This window comes from Rhineura floridana, chromosome 8 (assembly GCF_030035675.1).
Source record: "Rhineura floridana isolate rRhiFlo1 chromosome 8, rRhiFlo1.hap2, whole genome shotgun sequence".
Classification (NCBI taxonomy): Eukaryota; Metazoa; Chordata; class Lepidosauria; order Squamata; family Rhineuridae; genus Rhineura; species Rhineura floridana.
The window spans coordinates 75,478,649-75,505,731 of NC_084487.1; the positions used below are offsets into that span (position 1 = coordinate 75,478,649).

At 41.4% G+C, this 27,083-nt stretch overlaps 1 protein-coding gene across 1 annotated transcript in view; it reads left to right on the top strand.

Moving 5' to 3' along the window:
- The window catches only part of WIF1 (WNT inhibitory factor 1), a 62,617-nt gene extending 35,969 nt beyond the window's left edge, over positions 1-26,648 (top strand). The window contains exons 3-10 of the mRNA XM_061637821.1: positions 4,319-4,427; positions 11,567-11,707; positions 13,128-13,223; positions 17,850-17,945; positions 20,235-20,330; positions 22,684-22,779; positions 22,884-22,979; positions 25,931-26,648. Of these exons, the coding sequence (XP_061493805.1) occupies positions 4,319-4,427; positions 11,567-11,707; positions 13,128-13,223; positions 17,850-17,945; positions 20,235-20,330; positions 22,684-22,779; positions 22,884-22,979; positions 25,931-26,052 (852 nt within the window). The 3' untranslated portion in view covers positions 26,053-26,648. The remainder of the gene's footprint in view (positions 1-4,318; positions 4,428-11,566; positions 11,708-13,127; positions 13,224-17,849; positions 17,946-20,234; positions 20,331-22,683; positions 22,780-22,883; positions 22,980-25,930) is intronic.
- Positions 26,649-27,083: the final 435 nt, after the last annotated feature.

Below are 27,083 nucleotides of genomic sequence, written 5' to 3' on the forward strand. Positions count from 1 at the left end.
AATGGGAGTGGAAATTGCTGGTGTTCACTTATTTATCTCACATCCAGGATGGAAATCACTCCAACAAATACGATCAGTATTCACTGTTGTGTTTCCTTTGCATTGACATGAATGAGGTGAAATAACATAGTGACAATGGAACTTATGTAATGTACATAATAAAAATATAATTAGTTATTAGAATTAATTACATAATTTTGCCACAGGGGAAAGCGAGATGAATAACGTCATTTTGGGTGGAAGACAAACTGTAGCAGAACAGAAACAGTACTGCATGCGATGAATGCAGGGCAGAATGGAAAATGATGCCTTCTTACATCCCTCTCTATGAGTCTTTCTGTCCTTTTCCTCTTGTACTACTTTGCAGGTGCAAAAGAAGAACTAGTTGAATTGTGTGTGAGAAACCTGCAAACTTTCACATAGGAAACAGCACTTCACATCTCCTTTATGCAAAAGGGCCATAGTTCAGTGGCAGAGCACATGCTTGGCAAGCAGAAGGTCTCAGAATCAAGGCCCAACAACTCCAGGTAGGACTGGAGAAAGTCCCTGCTGAAAACCTTGGAGAGATGCTGCCTGCCAGTGAAGACAATACCAAGTTAACTTGGTATGATGCAGCTTCCTCTGTTCCTCAAATGCTCCTCCACCTTAAAAATTGTGTATGAGGAAAATTCTGCAAGGCAGTCTGAGCAGGAAGCCTTCAATGCTTGTGTAATATCAGTAGCCATCATTACACTAATTCCCAATGACATCTCAAACCTCTTTGTATACATCTATATATGGAAAGCGGAACTGGACCAAAATGAAGGAGGTGTGAAAAATTGAAGGGAGAAACCAGTAATTGTTTGAAACAAATGCTGATGAAAGTTAAAGAGGAAAGCACAAAAGCAGGACTACAGCTGAACGTTAAGAAGACTAAAGTAATGACAACAGAAGATTTATGTAACTTTAAAGGTGACAATAAGGACATTGAACTTGTCAGGAATTATCAATACCTGGGCACAGTCATTAACCAAACTGGAGACAATAGTCAAGAAATCAGAAGAAGGCTAGGACTGGGGAGGGCAGCTATGAGAGAACTAGAAAAGGTCCTCAAATGCAAAGATGTATCACTGAACACTAAAGTCAGGATCATTCAGACCATGGTATTCCCGATCTCTGTATGGATGTGAAAGTTGGACAGTGAAAAAGGCGGATAAGAGAAAAATAAACTCATTTGAAATGTGGTGTTGGAGGAAAGCTTTGCAGATACCATGTACTGCAAAAAAGACAAATAATTGGGTGTTCGAACCAATTAAACCAGAACTATTATTAGAAGCTAAAATGATGAGGTTATCATACTTTGGACACATCATGAGAAGACATGATTCACTAGAAAAGACAATAATGCTGGGAAAAACAGAAGGGAGTAGAAAAAAAGGAAGACCAAATGAGATGGATTGATTCCATAAAGGAAGCCACAGACCTGACCTTACAAGATCTGAACAGGGTGGTTTACAAAAGATGCTATTGAAAGTCGCTGATTCATAGGGTCGCCATAAGTCATCATTGACTTGAAGGCACTTAACACAACAACAACAATAGTGTGTGAAGTCCTAATCGGCCTTCAAGGACCCACAAGTGACAGTGAGAATATCAGAAAGCTATCTTCCCAGATTTGCAGTATGTGTTTCTCAGATTGAAAGCATCCATTGCCCATACTCTGGAGTAGGAAGATGACTCACCCCTTCCTTGTGCCATACATCTTATGGCTGAGAGGCACCAGCTACAAGCTAGGGATTAAGCAACTGCTGAGATGCATCCTGAACCAAACAACATGGACAATCTTTTATCCTCTGAGGGCTGCATTCCCTTGAGGGTAATCTATTGGGACTGCATAATGGTAGAGGGAGTGTCAGAACCAAAAACAGAGAGGGCGTGTGTGTCAGAGCCAAAAATAGATAGGGCCAGAGCTCTCTCTCTCTCTCTCTCTCTCTCTCGCTCTCTCTCTCTCGCTCTCTCGCTCTCGCTCTCTCTCTCTCTCTCTCTCTCTCTCTCTCTCGCTCTCTCTCGCTCTCCTCATCTTTTTCTACCAATCCCTTCCCCCTTCTTTGACAATCAGATGAAATTAGGCCAAGGGGCCATATGCAACCCTAGGGCTGCAGGTTGCCCACCTCTGCTCTACTAGGATTGGTGAGAACTGAGTTCAAATCCCCATTCAGCCCTGATGCTCATCACCCAGTCAGTTAGCCAGTCCCTGTCTCTCAGTCTAACCTACCTCACTGGGTTGTTATGAAAATTAACTGGATGACTTAACATAACTCCTGTTGATTTCTATGCTGCTACCCAAAGAGTGACTAAGCCTGGATCCTCACACATTCTTTGTTAGGAATTCCAGCTACCGTCCAAAGTGCTAAGGTAGAATTACACAGTGGACTGCACCACTATGATGGAAAGACAAGTGCAGAGCTGTTTGATTGACTCACCAGTTGTTGTTTTCATTCTACAAAGAACACATTGTTTTAACCACAAAACCTGTTATAACCTGGTTTTGGATATAATTAAAACATCAAAGCTAAAGAATAAGAAATAGACAGTATAGTAGTAGCTCTGATGCCATGGCTTGGTAGGGATCTACAGGAAGCAAAACAATTACTTTTCTTATTTTTTTTCAAAAGAAGGGTTCATAAATGAAGCTGTATGGACCATTTTGATACATTGCTTATTCTATATTGCATAGAAAAATACTGGCGCCATAAGTCGTAATCGACTTGATGGCATACAACAACAACAAAACCTTTAGACAGAGCTATAGTCTTCACCTCTTATCTCTTATTTTGCTGCCTTCCTCTTTGGCATTCTATTTCTTTAAAATATCCTTTACAGAGAGGAACATTCTATCTCCATTGGGCAAAATTTCGTGTCCTTACAAAATATTGACAGGTTGAAGGACTTTAGAGCTACAGATAGGTGGAAAAAGGGAAAGGGTTGTAGCTCAGTGGAAGAGCATCTATCAGAAAATCCCAGATTCAATCCCTGGCATCTCCAAGAGAGCTGGGAGAGCCACTGCCAGTCAGTGTAGGCAATACTGAGCTAAATGGACCAATGGTCTGAGTCAGTATAAGGCATCTTCCTAAATTCCTATGATAGCTGTAGTGAGGGACAGCTGAGAGGAATGCTCCCTTCAGGTTTTATTTTTTCTTTTTCTTTTTCCATTTGATATATGTCATTTATTCTGTGTGGTATTTCAAATTTCTCTGTAGCTTGTTTGCCAAATATTCATCAAATATTGAATATCTAGTATTTGACATCCAGATATGCAGAATCTCAATGAGTGATATCCAACGTTAGTCATACTCAGAATAGACTCATTAAAATCAGTGGACTTCAATAATTATGAGCATGCCTGAGTTAGATATCGCCTAATATTTAATATCTACCAGTTAAAATGTGACAGTAATTGTTTGCATGTAATGGTATTTATGGCGCAATCTGAACCCCAGCCAGGCAGCTGTAGGGTTTAACAGGGTGGTGGGGCCACCACCCCATCTGTAGCCCTGTCACTTACACCAGCTGCGGCAAAAGGCGGGGACAGGTTCACCACTGCACCAGCCTAGAGCTGGGCCCGATGCCATCAAGTGACAGCAGTGGGGCCAACCTGGGATCCAGAAGATCCTGGGCTAATTTCCACCCTCAGAATTCCACATTTCAGTGCTTTCCACAGACCTCCAGTGGTAGGAATCCCACCGGCAGCACTTCCAATTGCCAAACATTTGACAGATGGAATAGGAAGCTCTGTGTCACTTGACGAGTGGAGGTCGGCAGGGCAGATCCAATCCCCCCAGCCCAGCACAAAGGAGGTTTAGATTGCAGCCTTAGTCTTTGGCAGTTGAAAGCTTCTAAGATTTCTTACTTGACCCCTGCCACAGTCACAACAACGAAGAGATGCTAATAAGTATAAATTAAAAGGTGAATTTTGAGGAAGGTAATTGCAAAGTGTTATATTCAAGATATGAATGGCAACACTGGGGATTTGGGCAGATATTTTTCTCAAATATGTTTCATTTCTGCAAAGAACACAATAGAAATGAAAATAATTTACAATGCCTGTAAATAGTCAGAAATCTAAAAATAATGTGTTATTCTCTTTCGCGCAGCCCAGTTCTTTGCGTATTTACTCAGAAACAACTTCAAGTCATCTTATATTCAGAGCAGCTTACTCCTAAACGCAGTGGATTGCAGCCTTAGTTATAGTGTTCTCATTGGATGAACATGAAGAACAGATAGCCCAATGTGATTAAAATTAAAATAAACATATCTTTTCTTTCTAATTTTCTTATAGGCTGAATACTTCTATGAATTCCTGTCTTTGCGCTCATTGGATAAAAGTATTATGGCTGACCCAACTGTAAACATCCCTCTGCTTGGAACAGTACCTCATCAAGCATCAGGTTTGTGGATCTGTATGTGTTTAAATATGTATTTTGCGACCCAGTTATTCTCACTTGACCTCTCAGTGGCTTTTGATACCATTGACCATGGTATCCTTCTGGGCCGACTTGGTGAGATGGGTATTGGAGGCACTGTTTCACAATGGTTCCAAACCTATCTCCAGTATCATTTTCAGAGAATAGCATTGGGTGATTGTCTTTTGGCCCCCTGGCAGTTGTGCTGTGGGGTGCCGCAGGGTACCATCTTGTCCCCCATGCTGTTTAACATCTATATGAAGCCCTTGGGAGTGGTCATCAGGAGCTTTGGGACAAGGTGTCAGCAGTGTGCTGTTGATACCCAGCTCTACTTCTCCGTAACATCTGAATCGGGAGAGGCTGTGCAAGCCCTGAACTGCTGCCTGGAGTCGGTGGTGGGCTGGATAAGGGCCAATAAACTGAGTCTGAATCCTAGCAAGATGGAGGCACTGTGGGTTGGTGGTTCCCAAGTTCAGATAATTGGTCAGTTGCCTGCTTTGGATGGGGTCATACCCCCTCTGAAAGAGCAGGTCCGTAGTCTGGGGTGCTCCTGGATCCATCTTTGTCGCTAGAGCTCCAGGTGACCTCCGTGGCTAGGAGTGCATTTTACTAGCTTCGGCTGGTAAGACACCTGTGGCCGTTTCTGGACTGGGATAGCCTGACCACTGTTGTCCACGCACTGGTAACCTCCAGGCTGGATTACTGTAATGCGCTCTATGTGGGGCTGTCCTTGAGATTGGTCCGGAAGCTGCAGCTGATGCAAAATGCAGTGGTGAGACTGCTCACTGGAGCAGGATAACGCCAACATGTCTCCCCGCTGCTGAAAGAATTGCACTGGCTGTCCATTTGCTACCGGGCCAAGTTCAAGGTTCTAGTTTTGGTGTACAAAGCCCTATACAACTTGGGACCAGGATACCTGAAACACCGTCTTACCCCTTATATACCCAGTCGATCACTGCGCTCTGCATGTAAGGGCCTCCTGCAGATACCATCTTATCAGGAAGTTTGTTCTGCATTATAGGAAACGGACCTTTAGTGTGGCGGCACCTACCCTGTGGAACTCCCTCCCCTTGAATATTAGGAAGGCACCATCTCTGCTATCTTTTTGGCATCTTTTGAAGACTTTCCTCTTTCAACAAGCCTTTTAAGTTGAGACTTATCCCAGTCTGCGTCTGTGTTAGAATTGCTTGTTAATGTTTTTTAATAATTTATGTATTGATTGATTGATTTAATTAAATTTATATACCGCCCCATAGCCGAAGCTCTCTGGGCGGTTCACAACAGTCATACATCAAATACAATAAACCACATCTATAGACAATTTAAAACAACTTTAAAAAATTTTAAATTCTTAAAAAAGGTAAAAAACAATTTTTAACACATACTAAAATGCCTGGGAGAAGAGGAGAGTTTTAACCTGGTGCCGAAAAGATAATAATGTTGGTGCCAGGCGTACCTCATCAGGAAGATTGTTCCATAATTCGGGGGCCACCACTGAAAAGGCCCTTTTTCTTGTTGATACCCTCCGAGCTTCCCTATGAGTGGGCACCCGGAGGAGGGTCTTCGATGTTGAGCGTAGTGTACGGGTAGGTTCATATCGGGAGAGGCGTTCCATCAGGTATTGTGGTCCCGAGCCGTATAAGGCTTTATAGGTTAACACCAGCACTTTGAACCGGGCCCGGAAACATATAGGCAGCCAATGCAAGCGGGCCAGAATCGGTGTTATATATTCGGACCGCCGGGTCCCTGTTATCAATCTGGCCGCTGCATTTTGCATGAGCTGCAGTTTCCGAACCGTCTTCAAAGGCAGCCCCACGTAGAGCGCATTGCAGTAATCTAATTTAGAGGTTACCAGAGCATGAACAACTGAAGCGAGGTTCTCTCTGTCCAGATAAAAAGTGTTTTTAACCCTTTTTAAAATATGTTTTTAAAGCTTTTTAAAAAAAAAAAGTTTTGTTTTAATGTATTTTAATATCTGTTTTTATGATGTTTAAAAGTGTTTTCAGCACTTCTGTTTGCCGCCCTGGGCACCTGCTGGGAGGAAAGGCGGGATATAAATCAAATAATAAATTAAATAAATAAATAACTTTTGTAAACTGCATGTTTTTCAAATCGTAAGTCCGAAAGATGCACAGAAAAGGTCATTTGCATTTGTTGTTGCTATGGCTGCCTGGCAAGCTTATTTGTGTCAGATTATCTGATAACTCAGGAACCGCGAAAGCTTTTGAACTTTCATTGTCCAAGTTATCTTATATTCCGCATCTGAAAAGAATGAAAGGAGAAAAAGCAAACTTCGGTACTGCATCAGCAAAATTACTGTGCTGTGAAACACAATTTCCCGTACAAATCAGGCAAGACTTGTGGAAAGATTTGTGCATTCTGAAGTCAGTCAGCAATCTGAAGGTGCTTCAACAACTGGCCATTTTGGAATGCTGAAGCCCAGTGCTCAGTCTCAACTACCTTCCTGATCCAGACCCCAGGAGGAGGCTTCTTGTTTCAAAGAACTCTGCTAACTATCCTTTTTGGGAGGTCTGAGTGGAATAAGGGTAGGCTCACTGTAATTGTAGCTCTGGTGACTCAATTCCAAGACTGCTATGGAGATTGTCAGCTCTTCACTGAGACAGCAGTGTCGGTGGGGGTGCAGGCAGGGCTGGAGATTCCTTGGTAATTGCCAGGCCGTAAATCCACAGACAGCAGCTTGTCTATAAATCTGCCAGGCTAGCAAGGAGGAAGCAAGATAAGGGCAGAGGCCGTTCAAAGCTTACGTGCCAAGCCAGAAATCCAGAAGAGACATCAGTGAAGGTCCGGGTCTAGTTTGCCGAGAGATCAGTCCAAGTCAAGGTTCAGGGGATAGGAAGACACACAGTGGTCATGCTTGACATTGTAGTCAGCAACAAGCTGAACCCAAGGTTTGACTTTTAAGGAGCAGGTTTGTCAGCAGGTGTGAGCCATCAGTGTTTTGGCCTTAAGTGGCCAGGCCTGCCCCTCTTCTGCCTGACCTTCTGTTGTCTACGTTCTGCAGGTGAGGGGGGAGTATCCTGTTCACTGGCTGCGTCTGGCTGAAGGGCTTCAGCTGTGTCTGGGGTGCTCTGCAGCTGAGGGGGAGAAGGAGCTGGGTTCTCAGGAGTTTCCTCCATTTCTCCTTCTGGGTCTGCTGCTGTTACTCCCGAGTCATCCTCGTCTGATGAGTCCTCTGACGGGGCCATGACAGAGATGTAGACTTTGTTTCCATATGGTGAGCATGTGCAGACATACAGTGTATAATAAGCACACACTAAGTTAATACATATGAGATGCAGTAGTATTCAGTAAGCTAGTTTGAAATGTATGTCTGTGCAGCAAAATGACATACCAGTAATTTTGTAATGGTCCCTGGGTCAATAAACATATTTACACATTAGTAATTTAAGTCTCAGTGGAATTGGCTATTCTGAAATAATGCAGCTAAGTGAATAGCAGTTTCTCTTGCCTGTGAGTAGGAACAGAAGTGAGAGAGAAAAACAAGAATTTGACAGTTATGATCACTTTGCCCCTTGCCAACTTGAGCCCAAGAAAACTATGCTATAGAATTGATACAAAAAGGCATCTGTAATGAAGAATGGTTATATTTTCTCCAATGATATTATTGTGTATGTTTATGATTATGTATTTGTTTGCAGAAATGGATTCAACCTCCCTTGGTGCTTATTTGCAGAGTATCATTATTAACAGAGTATTTTGCAGTAAGATCTCAAAATGTGCAATCAGAGGAAAAAAACAATAGATGCTGTTCTAAAAAGCATCAGTGAGAAGCTGGTCATAAAGAAAGCAGATAAACGTCACTGTTAACCTCAAACAGTGTTCAAATGAAATAACCACAGAACAGCATTCCAAAGATGCAGGGTTACCAAGCCTTTCTCCTCATTAAAATACTCCTGATCTACTGCCGTCCACAGCCTCTTTGTAGTTAAAAGAAAGTTTGTATTTAAAATAGCTATCTATTTGTGGCACTTAGAACACTTAACACATTTAGCTAAACTTGTGACTTGTGATAGTGCTATCGCTTACCATAGTCAGTTTTTGCGAAAAGCTATGAGTTCAAGTAAAAATACCTGTATGCTGCTGGTACTAGATATGTATAGGACTATGCATTAAAAGAGTATCCATATCCATATGTGATAGACCAGTCTGATTGTCTAGGAATACAAGAGGAATCTATGTTGCAGCCCTGGCAATTGTTAGCGTCCCTTACAATGAAGGGAAATTATCTGTCAATTCCACCCCAAAATAAGCAACAACACCTCCCTGCTGCAGACAAGGTGGAGATGTCCTGGCACGGAAAGATCATTCGCTCAGTGAATGCTGAGTTTGAAGCATTTTTGTCAGTGACATCAAGAATGTTTTTTTTAAAAAAAGGGAACTTGACTGGTCCCATTCTTTATTTTAAGAATGGGAATATGCACTCAGAATTTCATGATTGATTACAACAATCCAATCTATGTAGTGTTAACCTATTGATTTTATTTTACAGGGTGTGGTGATATTGGAGCACATGACAGTCATAAGAACAAAAGAAAAGCTCCCCTTGATCAGAATGATGTTCCACTGAGTGCAGAATCCTGTTTCCAACAGTGGTCAGGCACATGCCTGGAGAAATGCATAAGCAGTACACAAGCAGCGCACAAAGGCAATAGCCCTCCTCCCTCCATCCCTTTTTTGTAATTGACATCTGTGGGCACAGCTAGATGAGGTTTCAGAAGATTATGGTTACTGTATATTAATAAATAAGAGCTCACTGATGGTAAACAGACCAGTAGTGGTTGTGGGGGGGATGTGGAAAATGGGGGAGAGGAGACTATAATATCACCATTTTTTTTCAATAGGAAGGAAACATCATATATTTCAAGAGCGTTCCAAGTAAAATATACCAAAGCCAGCCAATTGTGTTTTACTCTGTAACAGCAGCACACTGGGGGAGTTAATGAAATAATTTGGACACTAGGGAGTACTTAAACATATCCCAATATCCTCCTCCATCCAACATCAGGCTGCCAGCAACAACAAGGAGCTTCTCCTGGTTTTTCTTCTGCTCTGGAAGGCCCCTCTCCTGAGTCCCAGGTGGGGTTGTTAAGCATTCTTTCCTGTGATCGCTTAGAGCCAGTGATTAAGCATCCTTAGCAATGGTGCTACCTGCCAAGTGCTGAAGACTCTACTTTTTGCTTTCTAACTTTCTTTAGAAACATCTGATCAATTTGCTTTTATTAAAAAAAATAATCTCTCAGGGCCTGGTATCCCTTGTACCCCCCCTGTCAATGGCCCCGCCTCTGCATAGCTGCTTTTAACTTTTTTAAAAAAACAACACCACACACATGCACACACACAAGACCATGGCCCTCCCAGCATCTCATCTAGTTTGGCCATGTATTAGGAAAATTAATAGATGCTAGGTCTGTCCATAGTCTTAGGTTTGATAACCTCCATGTTTAGAGGTAGTGTATTGCTGAATCGCAGATGCTGGGAACAAACAATAGGAGGAGGGTTGCTATTGCCTTCATGTTCTGCTTGACCACTTCCTGGCTGGCCTCTGTTGGAAACAGGCTGCTGGGCCAGATAGACCTTGGATGTGATCCAGCATGTTCCCTTAGTCTTAAGAATGTCTTGTGCACTAGTGCCAATAGCATTTAGGGCCAACTCCATGTGACACTAAATGCAGCAACTGCATGTTTTTTTTTAAAAAAAATGGGAGGAATTTTCATGTCAACAAAATATATGCCAGCTATACTCCATTACGCATAAGTAGTATATCCTGTGGAATATCTCCTTTTGTTGTTGTGATTGCTCTATATTTTTCTGGAGTCAATGTACATCTTTCTTTTTCAGTAAAAAATAAAAAGTTTATATATATATATGCCAAGAGAGCCAGTGTGGTGTAGTAGTTAAAGTGTTGGACTACGACGTGGAAGACCAGGGTTCGAATCCCCGCATAGCCATGAAACTCACTGGGTGACCTTGGGCCTCTCAGCCTCAGAGGAAGACAATGGTTAAACCCCCTCTGAATACTGCGTACCATGAAAACCCTTTTCATAGGGTCTCCATAAGCCGGAATTGACTTGAAGGCAGTCCATTTCCATTTCACATGGAGCCGCAGGTTGTAAGACAGGAGGAGCTTCCAAGCCGCCCACCATCTCCACCGCTTTACCTACTTTTCTCTCTGCTGTTTATTGCAGTGAGCACAGGGTTGCCATAAATCAAGATGGCGGCTGAGGTTTTTGTAAGGGGCTGAAGCCTCTGCCACCATCTTGGTTGATGGCAGCAATGCGCGTGCTGCGTGCCATCAACCAAGATGGTGGCAGAGGCTTCAGCCCCTTACAGAAACCTCGGCCGCCATCTTGATTTATGGCAACCCTGCGCACGCAGTGTGGACAGCTGCAAAAAACAGCAGAGAAAGATAGGTGAAGCAGGGGGCTGGCGGGTATCTCAGAAGCTCCTGTCCTGCGATCCGTGGCGCGGCTCCTGCTGTGGATTGCGGAAGAGGAGTGCAGGGGCCCGGGGTAGGCTGATGCCCAAGGGCCCCGGCATGCCTGGAGCTGGCCCTGCGTGGATGTATGACAAAAGGTTTTCATTGGGAGAAGGTTAACCCACAACCACAATCCCAACCAAAAAAAGAAAGTCACACAAACTTCACACTGGAATAAGCCTTAGGAAGGGCTCTTCCAGATGGTTTTATTCCTGTGCAGAGCTCTGTGTAGATGCAGAAATAGTGTCCCATTTTCTTTGACCTTAAAACCACCACGGTAGCACAGCATTGGACAAGATTATTTAATCATTACAGTTTAGTTTTTAAAAAATGAGGCATTACCTATGTGAACAAATGTAGCACTTTGTCATATAATCAGCTGTTTATACATGGTATTTTTTAAAAAAAGAAATTTTCATTTAAATTTTTCACAATACAGAAAGAATAAAGAGGAACAAACTTAAGGTAATCGATAATCATAAATAAAAATACAAAACAATTCCAATACACTCATCAGTAGATTATCAGTAGTTTATAATTGGTGTGGACTCTCTTTTTTCGTTTCTAGGTTTTGCAGATAATTAGTAAGATGCCTTTGACTTTCTAATAGCCCCCCCCCTTTTGTTAGTTGTTCAGGTTGGATTTCCTTGCCTTGGGAAACAAGATGGAGTGGCAGCATTCGAAGTGACAGTAATTATCTTGAATTCAGAAGGAAATATAATACTCCAAACACCGCAGAATGCCATTTTCTTTAAAACATGTCAACAAGGTAACTAGAAGCAACCTGAAGGGAGGTTTGTCTTGTCATAGTACTCTCTAGGGATGGAAAGATCTGTCAGTTTTGGGTCTCTCAGTTTCTCATTCTTCCAATCTTAAATTCAGTTTCACAGCAATTTGCAATTTTTTTTAAAGAAAACCTCATGAAATTCTTCAGCATTTTAGTGTGAATTTCTCCTAATAAACACATTTTACACTAACATGAACATTTTGTAAGCAACTTCTCCCAGTATAATGCATCTTTGTATGTTATTTTCACGAGATATATTTATGCACACCTTTCCCCAATATGTGCATTTTTAAAAAAATATTGCTTAGTTGGAGAACTGCACTACAAAGTAAGTGCAAATTTCAAAGGATGGCTGTGTTTTGGTTCTCATATTGTTTTGGAAAGTGTGGATTTGATAAATTCAAGTTTAAATGTGAACTGATCAAATTTCTCACCCATCCCTAGTCCTCAGACATCTGGGGAATATCAGCAGCAGATTGTATTTGCCAGATCAGAAACAAGTTTAGACATCTCCACACCATACATTTAATACATCCAATGCACATTTAAAGCACATGACTTCCTCCGAAGAATCATGGGAACTGTCATTCATTAAAGATACTGGGATTTTGAGGGGAAAATTACAATTCCCAGGATTCCTTCGGGGAAGTCATGTGCTTTAAGTGTGAGTTGGGTGTGTTTTAAATGTATGGTGTGCATAGTAGCTTTTCTAAAAGCTACTATGAAGGCAGAGGATGAGGAGAGGCTTTTGGGGAGTTGTAGGTGGCTTGGGGGGAGGAGGTCATGAGAAACTTTCCTTCAGTGAATGTCCTTAACTCTGCAGTCTTGTGGTCCCTGGGAGGGCATCTCAGGACCCAAAGGGCAGAGCAGATCTCCCTCTCCAAGGCTCACCTGATTTTATAGGTCCTGTCCCCACTGCCATGGAAACTTTTCCAGTTGTAGCTTCACCATTGTCTGAGCTCCAACATCTGTAGAAATAAAAAGGGGGTGGATTGGGGCATCCCAGCGGAAGGGAAAGCGTTAAGAGAAAAATAAAAACCTTGGCAAAGGGGTAGAGGAGTGCACCATTCTACTTTTACTTCCACCTTGCCAAAGAGCCCAGCAGGGTTTGGATGTGGCAGTTCATCTGCCTTTGGTTCTCTCCCCTACCTTTAGGATTGCAGTCTAAGCTAATTTATTTTATGATTGAAGTCAGTGAATATCTAGTTTTCTTATACATTTTATTTGAACATCTCCATCAGCATACACCCAAAATGTCAAGCATTAGGACACTGGAATTAGATTCCTGAGGATCTCATCACTGTTGTATCATCAGTAGAATATGATGCTGTTCTTCAAACAATAACCAAATTATCCACAACACATGCAATTAATTCAGTCTGTATTATTATCTTCTTTGAAGCTGAATGTCCTGGAGGATGCAGAAATTGGGGGATTTGCAATGAAAGGCATGTCTGCGAATGTCCAGATGGATTTTATGGTCCTCACTGTGAAAAAGGTAATCAAAAGGTTTCAATTATTTTCTGCACTTTATTTGCACTGCAAGCACAGCCAAGCAGTCGCTGCTTTTCAAAATATTGTTTTGCAAAGGTTTTCAGATGTGGCTAGGCTGTTTCCAAAAATTAAATCTAAACACATAAGAAAAATATTTTATGAGCTGTGGGTTCTAAGAAAACATAGATTGTTTATACAAAAGATAAAGAAGTCTCCACTGAAGGGTTTAAAAGATGGAACAGAACTGACCAACAACTGAATGAGAGTCCATCTGGCAAAACATTAAGTAAAAGGCTGTTGCTAATGAACACTAGTTGCAAACGTACCACAGTGATTTTACTCAGCTATTGTTTCTGAAGAGAATATTGCATTTTGATCATAAAAGCAAGTCTGCATCTGTGCAGAGGCACAGTCTGCATAGGAGAAAATGAACGATATCATTGCATTCACTCCAGTGGGCCCTATTTACCAGGATCACTTCTAAATCACTGCCTATAATTTGTGCCTATTTTGCTTTAGGCAAGTCTTTTAGGGAATCTCTTTTTAAAATGTTATTAGGTGATGCACTCATGCACTAGAATTATTCTTTATTTTTTTTTTTTCAATAATTTTTATTCAGATTTTCATAAAACATACAAGACAAAATCATAAAACATTCAAAGACAAAAAACAAAATCAAAAATAGTTAAACAAAAAGAAAAAAAGAAAAGAAGAAAAAAAAAAAACAAAAATAAAAAATAAAGAGTAAAATATTGACTTCCCATTTGTCAAAGATCAAATCAGTTATAAGTCTATAATATATAGCAATCCTGTCTCTTAAGTCATATTATAAAATCACTTTCCTCCAGTAGTTATCTTACTTAATCATCAAATCTCATAAACATTACTTTATTCTTTCCACAAAAAGTCAAAGAGAGGTTTCAATTCTTTAAGAAATATATCTATCAATTTTTTTTTCCAGATAAGCATATCGATTAATCCATCTCATTACTAATTATGATAATCTTATTGTCATAACCATAGTCAAAATAAACATTTCAATTAATCCATCACATCAGAATCTGTTAGGTTCAGTAATTTCAGTAGCCATTGTTCTATTATCTCTATTAGTTCCATTTTCCATCTTCCATCTTTAGTAGTCTTGTTAAGTCCAGTAATTTCAATATCCAATCTTCCATTATCAGTATTCCATAATAATCTTGCTGTCAAAGCCATAGTCATATAATAAGAGTCTGATGGGAATTACCTCTATCCCAAATATTTTCTTGCCATCCATTCTGAATAAGTTGCTGAAATACTGCTGTAAAATCATATCTCTGTTCTTTTTTTCAAAATACACTGGGTCATCTCTTAAAAGTTTTTCCATTGTCACATGGCTGCAGTTAATTCCATAGATTTTCTCTATATTGGGCTCCATCACATCATTCCAGTCCAGAAGATAATCCATGCCATTGATAACTTTATCTCTAGAATCTTCATTAATTTCTTCAGAGATAACATTGAGTTCCAAACAATAGATTTTATTTCTAAAGTCCATAGACTCCAAATCTTGTTCCTGTTCCACGTTTGTTCCAATCTCCGGGATCTCCTCTCTCACAGGGACCCCTATTCCAGTCTCCAGGGTCTCCTCTCTCACAGGGACCCCTATTCCAATCTCCGGGGTCTCCTCTCTCACAGGGACCCCTTCCAGGGTCACCTCTCTCACAGGGACCCTTATATCTTTAATCTCCTGCTTCATTTTACTCAATTCAATTTTCGTTATCTCAATCTCATTCATTATTCTCTGAAACATAGTTATTTCCAGATTCTCAGCCACTTTCTTAATTGCCATTTTAAAAGAAAAATATAGGAAAACCACTTCTTATTTCAGCAACAATTGGGTTAATACTCCAAACTTGGTGACATCACAGTATAAACAGAGCAGACAGCCTTATCTCTCCAATAGTTAAGTAAACAAAATGCAGTTCCCAGGATCGAAGCAATTAATGGCAATCGTCAAGAAACAGATTCGTCAAAATAAAATAGACCAAAAAGAGAGTAGTCTCAAAACAGTATAATATTTTTCAAAATAAAAATCTGGAATAGAAATCCCTCTTCTGTGTGTATCTTTAGAATGCAAATCCAGGACAGCTTTTTGCAACAAAAACAGAGATAAGCTATTAATTAGTGCGTAGCAGAGAGAAGTTACGGCTCCCCAGTGAGATGTCAAAAACCGATCAATCTGGCAAATCTCTTTTAAACAGCAACAATTTAAGTCAAGTAAAAGAAAAATATAGAAAGAAGGGTGCTTGCCTGTTAGTGCGTTCTCTCTTAGAAGATAAGGTGAACGTTCGCTTTAACAGATAGAGCTTGCTGTTGAAAATCCGTCCCACCTTCGTCGGCTGGACCTCGTCCCATAAATTAATGAGATCTGGTCGTCCCAACAAAAATAGGCTTTGAGGTTAATCTCTTCGTTTCTCCCTACCCGGGAGAAGTTTAATCAGTCAAAAAAAAAAGAAAAAACTGACTGATATATCTGAATAAGCTTCTTTTGAGGCAGGAGCCCGTCTCAAAAGCAGGCACAGGCTAAGTCACCCTTCCCGGAAGTCCGCACTAGAATTATTCTTTAGTCATTACTGGAAACGGAACTGATTTTTATTTGAGACTATAAGCTGCTTTGTTGCAGACGTTCCTCAAAAAGTGGTGTATAAATATTTAAATGAAATAATATAAATAAAAAATGATTAACAGTGCACATGCATGTAAAGGCCAAACTGCATGAGCATCTGGACCTTGGATGTTGGGGAGAGCAATATCCCTGCCATAGTCCTCCTGACAACGATCATCTCTTTCCCTGACCATCCCCAGCCCCCAGCTTTCCTGGAAATACAAATGGAAATGCAATAGGAGCTTCCCTTAAAATAGAAATAGCAACTTCAAAGAGAATTCAGGTGCTCAGACTTCCCAACAGCTGATGTCAGCATAACAAAAACATACATCCAGTTAACTAATTTGGTCTTGAGTGTACGTATGTGAATGCCCACAATGTGCTGCTGAGGCCCATGATCAGGATCTCTTGTGGTTTCTGTAAAAGCTAAACAATCCAGTGAGGAAGGGGGAAATCATATTTTAGGGGCATGGCAATGGAGGAGGGCTGGGTCAACCCTTTCCCTCTGCACCATTTCCCCAACTTATGGATACCTGTATGCTTTTCCCCACTAGGTGAATAACCATGTGTGTGTCTTGCATCTTTTCTTTTCTGTCTTTCTTTTTGCAGTGGAGGGCTGTTTTAAATTGGAGAAATGGTTAAATCCTCCAGCACTGCGATCCCCCACAGGAAGCTGCTTCATTTATTTGTTTATTTAAAAAAGCAGAAGGAAGAATCCTGATCATGGATTCCATGCATCATGCCTAGTTTGGTCCTAAGCTACAACGTAGTGCAGAGCCTGCCATTTTACATGCTGCAGGGTATGGCCATGTAAAAAATAAATGCAGCAGGAGGATAAGAGGCTTCTGTGGGGGCTGGACAGGCTGGTTCTTGGTATGAGAATAGAGATGTTACAAGCACATCTTAGCATGTGTTTTATACTGTTGAAATTTTTTAATTGTGTTTTTAAATTGTTTTTATAAGATCTGTTTTAAATTGTATTTGTTTTAATGTTTTTAGTTACTGTAAACCGCCCAGAGAGTTTTGGCTATGGGGTGGTATACAAGTATAATTATTATAATAAATAAATAAATAAATAATATGCGTGCATCCTAAGGAACAGGAACTGCAGGACTCTTCCAGTTCCTTATTTTGTATACCATGCCATGGGTTGCTATCTATCCATACAGTTTATATGTCCTCTCCGAGCATTCCAAGACATGCATGAGGACTCAAACTGGGTAGGGGGTCATGCCTGTAACCCCCTCTTCCAGGGTCCCTGTGCTCGCTGCCCCTTCCTTTCCTAACTTTTCACACTTAACACAGATGGACTTTTTGGTTGGGAAACCTGATTTCACAGGGGTTCCCAATTATGGGGTGGATTGTTACAGAGCTACAATTCCCAGAGTGGTTTAACAATCAATCCTTCTTCCCAAGGAACTTGGGGAATTGTAGCTCTGTGAGGGGAAGAAGGGTTTCCTAATAACTCTCTGCACTCTTAACAAACTACAGTTCCCAGGATTCTTTGGGAGAAGCCCTGACTGTTAACAATGGCATAATACTGCTTTAAATATATGGTGTGGATGTGGTCTCAGCAATACTTTACACATGGCTGCCAGAGAGCATGGCCAGAGGGTGCATTAACATTAGGGCCATGCAATCCCCCTCCACTCTCATGCATGTTGTGAATGCCTGGGTGTGGTTCTGTTTAGACACAAGGAGGAGCAAACTTATAGTTTCCTTCTGCTTCAGTATGATACCTAAAACACTATTTCCAGAGAGACTTGTGTGAAAATCAAGGCTTGAGGGCTTGTTCATACCATTAGATTTTGGGGCACTGTCTACCACTGAATCAACCATTTTGCTTGCAGAAGGGACAGTTAAGACTTGTCTTGAGGAGTCATATGAGTTGTGAGATAAGATGTGCTTTATGCTTTTAAGGCTTTCCCTCTCATCTGCATTAGTACCAACTACTCACTTTCATGTTGATTCCCCTTCACTCAGCTCTGTGTACCCCGCACTGCATGAACGGTGGGCTCTGTGTCATGCCTGGATTGTGTATTTGTCCACCTGGTTTCTATGGCATCAGCTGTGATAAAGGTATGCTGAAAAGGGTTACGATGAGACCTGAGAGCTTTAACGCATTCACTCAGTAGGCTAAGCCACAAAAGCTTTAATTGCAGATAAATAAATTAATAATAGCTCCTCCAGTTAATTGGGAGAACTGGGAAGAAGCCAAATCTAAAGGCCCTCGAAAGCCTCAGCATTGTGCAGGCAGCACAGATCGGCCTCTTATCAGATTTGATGAAAAAGAAACTTGCTAGTTCCTTCCAGTTTCTACCCACAGCTAACAAATACGTTGCATTTTGAGCACAAAACTGCTATGGTTTTCTTTCTACCAAAAGCAACCACAGCAGCTGAAATAGTAAAACGTCCTTAGGAAACCTGATCTTCCTTCTACAGCACTGAGTGGATGTGTACATTTTCGAAGTCATTTTAACTGTGGCATGTTACTGTGATGAAGAATAGATATTCTAGGTATACAAACTGATGAAACAACAAAATGCTAAAGGCGGCCTTCCCTGCTAACAATGAGCAGGTAACATTTACAGTACATATTGACCTAGTTATACCCTCATCAAACACTGAAGGGAAACATCTATCAGGTTGCTCTGCACGCACACACACACGTGGGTTTGCTCTCTTCCTTTCCACACCACCTCCCATATGACCCCAGAGCCTGACTCTAGGACCTAGTTCTTGTGCCTCAGCATTTTGCCTTCTGCTCCGGCCTAACCTGTGTTAGCCCTGTAGGGAGAAAAGGGGAGAAAAGTGTCCTCACATGCCTACCATCAATCAAGATGGTGCTAGGGGCATTAGCCCCTTAAGGAATCCTCTGCTGCCATCTTGGTTGATGGCAGCTGTGCGCGCAGAGCATTCACTGAAAGGGAGGAGAGGTCGGTGCAGTGGGCGGGCGCATAGTTTCGTCTCTACGATCTGTGGCAGGGTTGGGAGTTGACCCTGCTAAGGATCGTGTGAGGGGAGTGCTACCCCCATACCCTAAGGAGGGGCCCTTCAGGGGCCTCTCTGGGCCGCAGGGGCCCTCAGCCAGGGCCCAACCTGGCCACCCTTTGGTGCCAGCCCTGTCCATATGTTCTGTTTATTATTTGCCCTGCTTTATACAGAGTGGACACATGGAAATAAAGGTGTGTTTGTTTCTCATCACATCTACTTTAGCCCAGAATTTGAATGGGATTGTACGTTGCAATCCTGCACCCTCTGTATGCAATCTTTTGAGCAATCTGTTGTGCAGGGAAAGTGAAATAAAGACAGGCAGTCTAGCTGAGTAGAGATGGAAAAATTTATTCCATTCACATTTAAGGTCAAATCTACTTACTTTGCACTTTCCAAAAGAATATGTGAACTGAAACACATCCATCTTTCAACATTTGCACTTTTCCAAATTTTGCAATGCAGCTCTCCAGCCAAATAATGTGTAGAAAAATGCATATACTAAGGTAAAGTGTGCACAAAAATGCATGCATTTGTGAAAATAACATCCAAAAATGTGTTATATTAGGAAAAATATAAATATTATGAAAAATACGCTTTCAAAAATGTGTATATTTGGTAAAACTGGACACAGTGTGTATATTAGGAGACATTCACAATAAAATGCCAATGAATTTTCATGAGGACTTTAAAAAAAATCACAAACTAATGTGGAGAAGTGAATGAAGACTGGGAAAATGAGAAAAGGAGAGAAACCAAAATGGACAGATTCGCCCATCCTACCTGAGTCTCAGCAACATTTTAATTAGAATGTGTCCCACGGATTCTGGGGCAGTTCCAGTTTGCTTTGAGTTTGCCCTTTAGGAAGAGAGCCATTAGCAAAGGCTCAACAGCATTCCCAAGCAATACATAAGTCAACCCCAAGAATTATTTTTACCTGTTTTCACTGCTATGGCCCTGATGAACACACAAAGTATGTTCAATGGCACTGCCCCTTCCCTCCAATCCGGAGTCCCCTTTTACTCTCTAAACAAGACCACCTTTCAGGCCCCTCCCCACTCATCAAACAGAGCAATGTTTTCATTTTTAGATTTGGAAACAATAAAAGTTCAGCTGTTCTCTGTTCTTTCAGTGGTGTAAATGGCAGTTTTGTTGCATGCAAAACAGACGCTGAACCTCTAAATATACATTTGAGTCTGGAGGGAACATTAGATCAGAATATTACCCTTAGTCAGATCTTTGGCTTAATAGGCTTTTGAAAAGACTCCAAACTTTGTTGCCCCTTACTAAAGCTATACATTATTATTGTTGTTGTTGTTGTTGTTGTTATTAAAAAGCTACATATTCAGTCTCATACTTTTGCTTTATCTCCCCCAGTAAACTGCACAGCCACCTGCTTCAATGGAGAAACATGTTTTTATCCAGGAAAATGTATTTGTCCTGCAGGACTTGAGGGTGATCAGTGTGAAATTAGTAAGTCCTAATTTTATGTCATTTTCACTAAATCAAAATATTCCACTTAAGATTCTTAAAATCCCCCAAAGCAGGTAGCCAAAATGATCCTTAGGTATCACAGCACAGGGCTGACAAGAGGCTGATATTTGTTCATGTGTCTATGCGTATCTGTGCGTGTGTATTCACTAATGATACAGAAGTCATGGGGCAAGAGGGCAAACAGATGCCATCTGTGAGGAATCCTGTCTAGGCAAGCATTTGTAATTTGCCCATTTGATTTAGATTATCGGGTATATATATAAAAAGAAATGTAAGTTGAGCAGTTAATGTGCATAATAACTGGCCATTGCGCACATTCACCGGGCCTCATGGAGAATGTGCACATTAACCTTCCATGAAGAGGGATTTGTGCACATTTCCTGGTCAATAGACATAATCTCCAACAGGATTTGGGAAATGTGCATATCTCAGTAGAATTTTGTAGATTCTCTGGCCATAATACAAAATCCCCAACAGGATTTGGGGAATGTACATATATTGACTGAATTGTGTACATTCTTTAGCCATTATGCATAATCTCCAACAAACTTTGGGAAGGTACATATCTCAACTGCATTTTGTACATTCTCTGGGCAATATGCACATTCTCCAGTCAGTATGCATAGTCGCCAAGAAACAGGCCTTTTTTTCTGTCTCTTGCTCAGAAGTGTGCAATCTGCATCCTGTGGGCTGCTTTTGGCCCTCTGCCTAATTTGCATGGCCTACAACATACCCTCCCACTGATCAGTGGAAAGAAGGTGTGGGGCTCCAGAAAAATATTTAACTTTGTTTCCCCTGTAGTTCAGTGCTCTTTTTGCCATTCACACCTGTTTCTCAGTCAGCTGAGCAGTGCAAAGGGGTTGCAGGGAGAGTTTTGAACCTTCCCTTTCCCTCCCACAATTGTTGGGGACGATGCATATTGACCAGGAAATATGCACAATACCCTCTTCACTGAAGGGCAATATGCAAATTCTCCATGAGGCCTGATGAACGTGCACATTAACCACTCAACTTACATCCCCCTTAACATATATGCAAAGGGGAATGAAGGCACACTATTCTGTAGGTGTCAGTTAGGCAAGAAATAATTGAGTCAACCATTTTGAGAAAAATAGCCATCCTACTCCATAGAAGCAAAAAGATGTAGTTCTCTAACCGTGCAACCCTATACAGTTTTCCTCAGAAGTAAAGAGTTTAGTGGGTATAGGATAGCATCCTTGGAAGCTAACTATGTATTATAAAGCAAACACATAAAAGTGTCCCTTTTTTACCTAAAGAAAACTACTTTTGGAGAAGTGATGAGCGGGGAAAGGATTCCCCCATCCTAAAGCACCTTTTCTTTAAAAACAAACATCTAGCACCAGAGGGGTTTTTGCACATGTCTATGTTGCCTATAATATGTGTAGTTAGTTCCCAAGAGTCTTTGGCTGTGATCCAAACTGCTATTCTAGGAATGCCGCAAAGGCTTTTATGTGTCCAGTGGGGTTTGAAAGTGTACTGTATCTCTTTCAGTAGCAGCCTTTCCTGTAGGTGCCATTCCATGCAGTCTGGAACGCTGCTCAGTTGGATTTCGTACTAAATTGCCTGCCCCAGGCCAGCTGACTATGGTCCACATGTCATGCAAAGCCAAACCAGGCTCCCAGAGAAGAGACTTTCCTCTCCACCCACCCCGGTCATTCTGCTGCTGCACTTAGTGTATCATCGGAACCTGGGCTCATAGATTAGCTCTCCCACACAAACTAGGAGCCGTGACCCATAGAAGAAACCTGGGCTACTGCTCATGGTTAGTATATATATTGTAACAGAGTGCAGAAATAACTGGTCTGCTAAGACCGGTAGTTGAAAGAACAAAGAAACATGGGATTTATTACTACAAAGAGGTAAAGTCATACATGCTGAAGCAGCCGTGTGGACCTGCAGTCAGGGAGCCATTACTAACTGAGAACAGGGACAGGAAGAGAAGGGAGGAAGGGGAAGAGCAAAGCCTGAAAAGACAACAAACACTTTAGAGGAGGAATCAGGAGAAGAAAGAATAGATTGCCTTACTATCTATCACCACCCACTGGTCCGGGTTGCTTGCTACATGCATTGGTGCTTTATTTTCAGCAAAGCCATGATTTGACCTAGCGTGACATGTAAACCAGGCCTGTATCTAGGTACGCATTCTACTGAATGTGGGAAGTCAGGGGTTTTTATCATAGCAGTGGCCCCATTTGTGTCTCATAGGTTGTAATGACTGCTGTTGAATCTGTAACAACTCCAACTGTAGTGATACTGAACTGGATTTAACTTAAGGCATTAAAAGCAGTGCTGTCATTTTTTTTATTTCTAGGCAAATGCCATCAGCCATGCCGAAATGGAGGTAAATGTACTGGTAAAAATAAATGCAAGTGCTCCAAAGGCTACCAGGGAGATCTCTGTTCAAAGCGTAAGTTATTCATGCCAAAATTGTGGAGTCCAAGTAGTGGATATGCTTTAATGTTCAAATGCGGAAGACCCTTCAATGGAAAACCACTTGGTCTCTTATTACAGCTGTCTGTGAACCTGGTTGTGGATTATATGGGATCTGCATTGAACCTAACACATGCCAGTGTCAAGAAGGCTGGCATGGAAGGCATTGCAATAAAAGTAAGTGGTACTGACAACATCTGACTCTTCTACTGTATAAATATGAAATTGCTGTGATGGCTTGAGGTGATATAGGTTCATAGACGTTCTTTCCCACCAGACCCATCATAAAGGGTTACTTGTAAGCATTTGGCACACAGGTCCAAGATTATTTAGCAGATTCCATTGAGAATACTCCTACTTAGAAGAGGCCCTCACTCACAGCCAGTGGAGACTGATGGGTCCCATGTCAGTGGAGCAGTGAATCCACTCCAGGTATTAGTCTGGTCTTGCAGCACCTAGGACAGCTCCTTGAAAGTTCAGACTATAACCTGGAGCAGATTCACTGCCCCACTGACCTTGGAGTCATCAGTCTCCACTACTCATCCATGGACTGCCTTCAAGTTGATTCCGACTTATGGCAACCCTATGAATAGGGTTTTCATGGTAAGCGGTATTCAGAGGGGGTTTACCACTGCCTTCCTATGAGGCTGAGAGGCAATGACTGGCCCAAGGTCACCCAGTGAACTTCATGGCTGTGTGGGGATTCAAACCCTGGTCTCCCAGGTCATAGTCCAACACCGTAACCACTACACCACACCACTACTCATAGCATAATCCTAATCATGTCTACTCAGAAGTAAATAGTATTGATTTCATGAGAACTCCTCCCAGGTAAGTGGGGTTGGGATTGCAGCTTTAGTCTCCCTCTCCAACCAGTTATGCAGCAAGCAATGCTTTTGAGCAATGGGACTATGCTGCATAAGGAAACAGTGACTGCTGCTGCTGCTATGGCAACATGGACCATCGGAGATGTGCAATATAGGTGCCCCAATTCAAATTATAGTGCTAGTAACATTCCACAGTTTTGTTGATAACCTGGTCCAACAAGTCAACAAAAATTAAGCAGTAATTTCAATGGGACTGAAATGTACCTAAAGACGCTCTGAACAGATGATTGCTTCTGCAGAGCAATGGGACTGATTTTGACTTTTCTGCTATGGTGGATCTAGCCATATTGCTATTTCAGTAGCTTTTTAAACTTCCAAACTTAGAAATGTAGTGAAGGAAAAGAGTCTGATATGAGGAACAGAACCTGCTCACTCTGTCTGTCTGTCTGTCTGTCTCTCTCTCTCTCTCTCTCACTCACTGACTCTCTCTCTCTCTCACTCTCTCTCACTCTCTCTGCGGGGATAACTTTCAACTATTTTTACGATCTCATAAGTATTCACATATATATGCAGTTAAGCATCCATCCTTTCACATAAAATATTTTTTAAAAGTTTAAAACTAACCCCCCCAAATTTTCCAGGCTTGGGTGGGGTGAGTGTGGGCTATATCCGATCATGGCTTTGATTTAATAGAAAGTTATTCTGCTCACACAAGTAAGGATGGTGGAGAAATACAATTTTGTTTGCATCTAATGTAAAACTATCTAATTCGCACTTTGTAAACCGAAACATCACTATCCTTCACAATTCACACTTATCTGAATTTTATGATGCAGCTCTCCAAATAATGTGTACAAAAATGCATATATTCATGAAAATAACATACAAAAATGCAGTGCATTACTGGAAAATAACATAAAATGTGTTTATTATGAGAAATTCACACTAAAATGCTGATAAATTTTCAAATAGTGAATTGCTGCAGAAATGTGGAGAGCTGAATTTAAGATTGGAAAAACGAGAAACTGAAACAAACATAAAATGACAGATTTGTCCATCCCTCCGTACAAATCAGGGCACATGATTTTTGCCCATTCTTCCTGACTCCTACATCCCTTTGTGTCATATCCCATTCTGTTCCAGAGAGTCCCCCAACTCTCAAGAGCAGCTTTTCAGGGTGGACAAAAGGCTTAAATGGGAAGGAGGGATTGGCTTGCACAAATGGAAACACTTTCTACAAAGTCAAAACAACACTGGATATAACCTCTTGTACTCAGTGGTTCCAGTTGCTGGGATGAGTTTCAGCTTTTTGGGTTCAATATAAAGCACTACGACAACAAAAAAGCACCTGCAAAACCAGCTTGACCAGGCATTATGGGTAGGATCCTCAAAACTGATATGTAGCACAGACTATGATGGCTCGTCAGTATGTCCCCAAACGTTTATGAAATGTCATTGCTGTACGCAGCCTAATTTATTGCCACACAACAAAAGCCTTTGGAATGGGGCAGACTAACATCTTCATAGTGTTGGACTTAGACTGGGGAGATTGTGGTTCAAATCCCACTTTATCCATGACGTTTAGGGGGTATCTCTCTTTCTCTCTCAGCCTAACCTATCTCATAGGTTGTTTTGAGGATAAAATGTGACAAGATAAACACATAATTAATAAATAAATTACCGTTTAAGCATTAGTCTCATGAGATCAACCATTAAGAGCAATTCATTGGTGTTTTATTGTGGTTTTTTACATGTTGGAAGTCAACAATAACTGTGGCATGCTAAAGAGCCTCAAGGGTGTGACCTTGGCCAACCAAAGCCAACTTTAGGATAGGTTCGTTATTTGCTTTACCTGAATCCATCCAGAAAGTCAGCTTGCATTGGTATCATACAGAGCAGGGATATTGTTGTTGGACTCCATTTCCCATCAGCCCTTGCCCAGCAAGGCCAGTCATCATGGATGATGAGGGTTGTGTCCAACAACATCTGAAGGGCACTGCATTGGCTGTCCCTTATAGAGAGTGATCATGTGAATTGGCTCTTGACTCCATGTCTGTAGATTCGTGATTGAGTACTGCAGAAAACACATGGCAAGGTAGAACCATAAATATGATGAGAAAATGATCTTTCAGAATTAAATGTTTGTCACCTGGCACTGCATTTGTTGGCGTGAAGCCCTGTGTGGTACATATTGAACCTTGCTGCTTTCAAATGCAAGAAGCTTCCACGTGAAATTTTAACAGTGAAAACAGCAAGCCTGCATTTGTAGTTTCTTTACTCTTGAACTGGATCATTTTTCAGGGTACGGAGCCAACCTTATGAATGCCCTGAGGCCAACAGGCACCAAGCACAGGCAGCACACACCTTCGCCTAAAAGGGCCGAGGAGAGGCAAGTGCCCCCTGAATCTAATTATATCTGGTGAACTCCAACATCTGAAACGTTTTATGTTACACAAAGTTCATAGCCTTCATTAACCTTTCATGTGTTGAATGTTAAAATGCTGTTCATTACATTTTAGGATTATTGGCCTACATTTTACTAGCTTCGTTATAAACCACTGAGCTGATATTTACTATTCCTTTTAAGTTTTACTTCTCTAGCACAGTTATGTAGTCTTGTTTTCAGTGCTTTGGGCTGGTTTCTTTTGTACTCTGTTTCAATTCTTTATTGACTTAATTTTTTTTCCTGTAAGAAATTCCTTAGAACTAATTGACAATCTAGAAAGGGAAGATTTTGAAAATGCTGGCCTGCAACCCAGTTTTTCCTGGATTGTGTACATAAACTTTTTTTTTTTTGGCATGGTACAGTTTAAAACCAATTCCCATTTCTGCAGGATGCTCTGTATTAAATACAATGTAGTTGTGGCACTGAAACAATATAATATATTGGAAACAAAATGGCTTATTGGTGCATAGCAGTTGGCTTATAGCAATATAATATATTGTACACAAAACAGCTCTTATGTAATAAACATTTTTATACTGATTGTGATGTATGAAATAAAGATGCTGCTTTAGCTTTTGTGTGTAGAGATGTGGTGACGACGCATGACACGGTATCTGAAGAAGCAGATGGCGTGATTTTATGGCTCAGCAGCCATCTGTTGGGGAAGCTCTGGCTCTGGATTTCCTGCATCAAGAAGGGACTTGGATTAGATGGCCCAGAAGGCTCTTCTCATTCTATGATTCTATGACATTATGCTTCCCTGTGCTGAGCTTGAGGCATGCTGCAAGGGGACATCTTGTCCCAGTGGAGGGATTCAACACCACCTCATATGTTGGGACAACAATATCAAGGTTGGAGCCAAACTTCAGGAGGCCCACAGCCTAGTGCCACTGATGGAATCCCCACCCAAATAGGGCAGGTCCCCTGCCTGCCATCACACATGAGGGTTGCAACATCCCCCCTCTCCCTGGCTGCTCCACTCCCAATCCCCCCTCCCAACTAGCATAG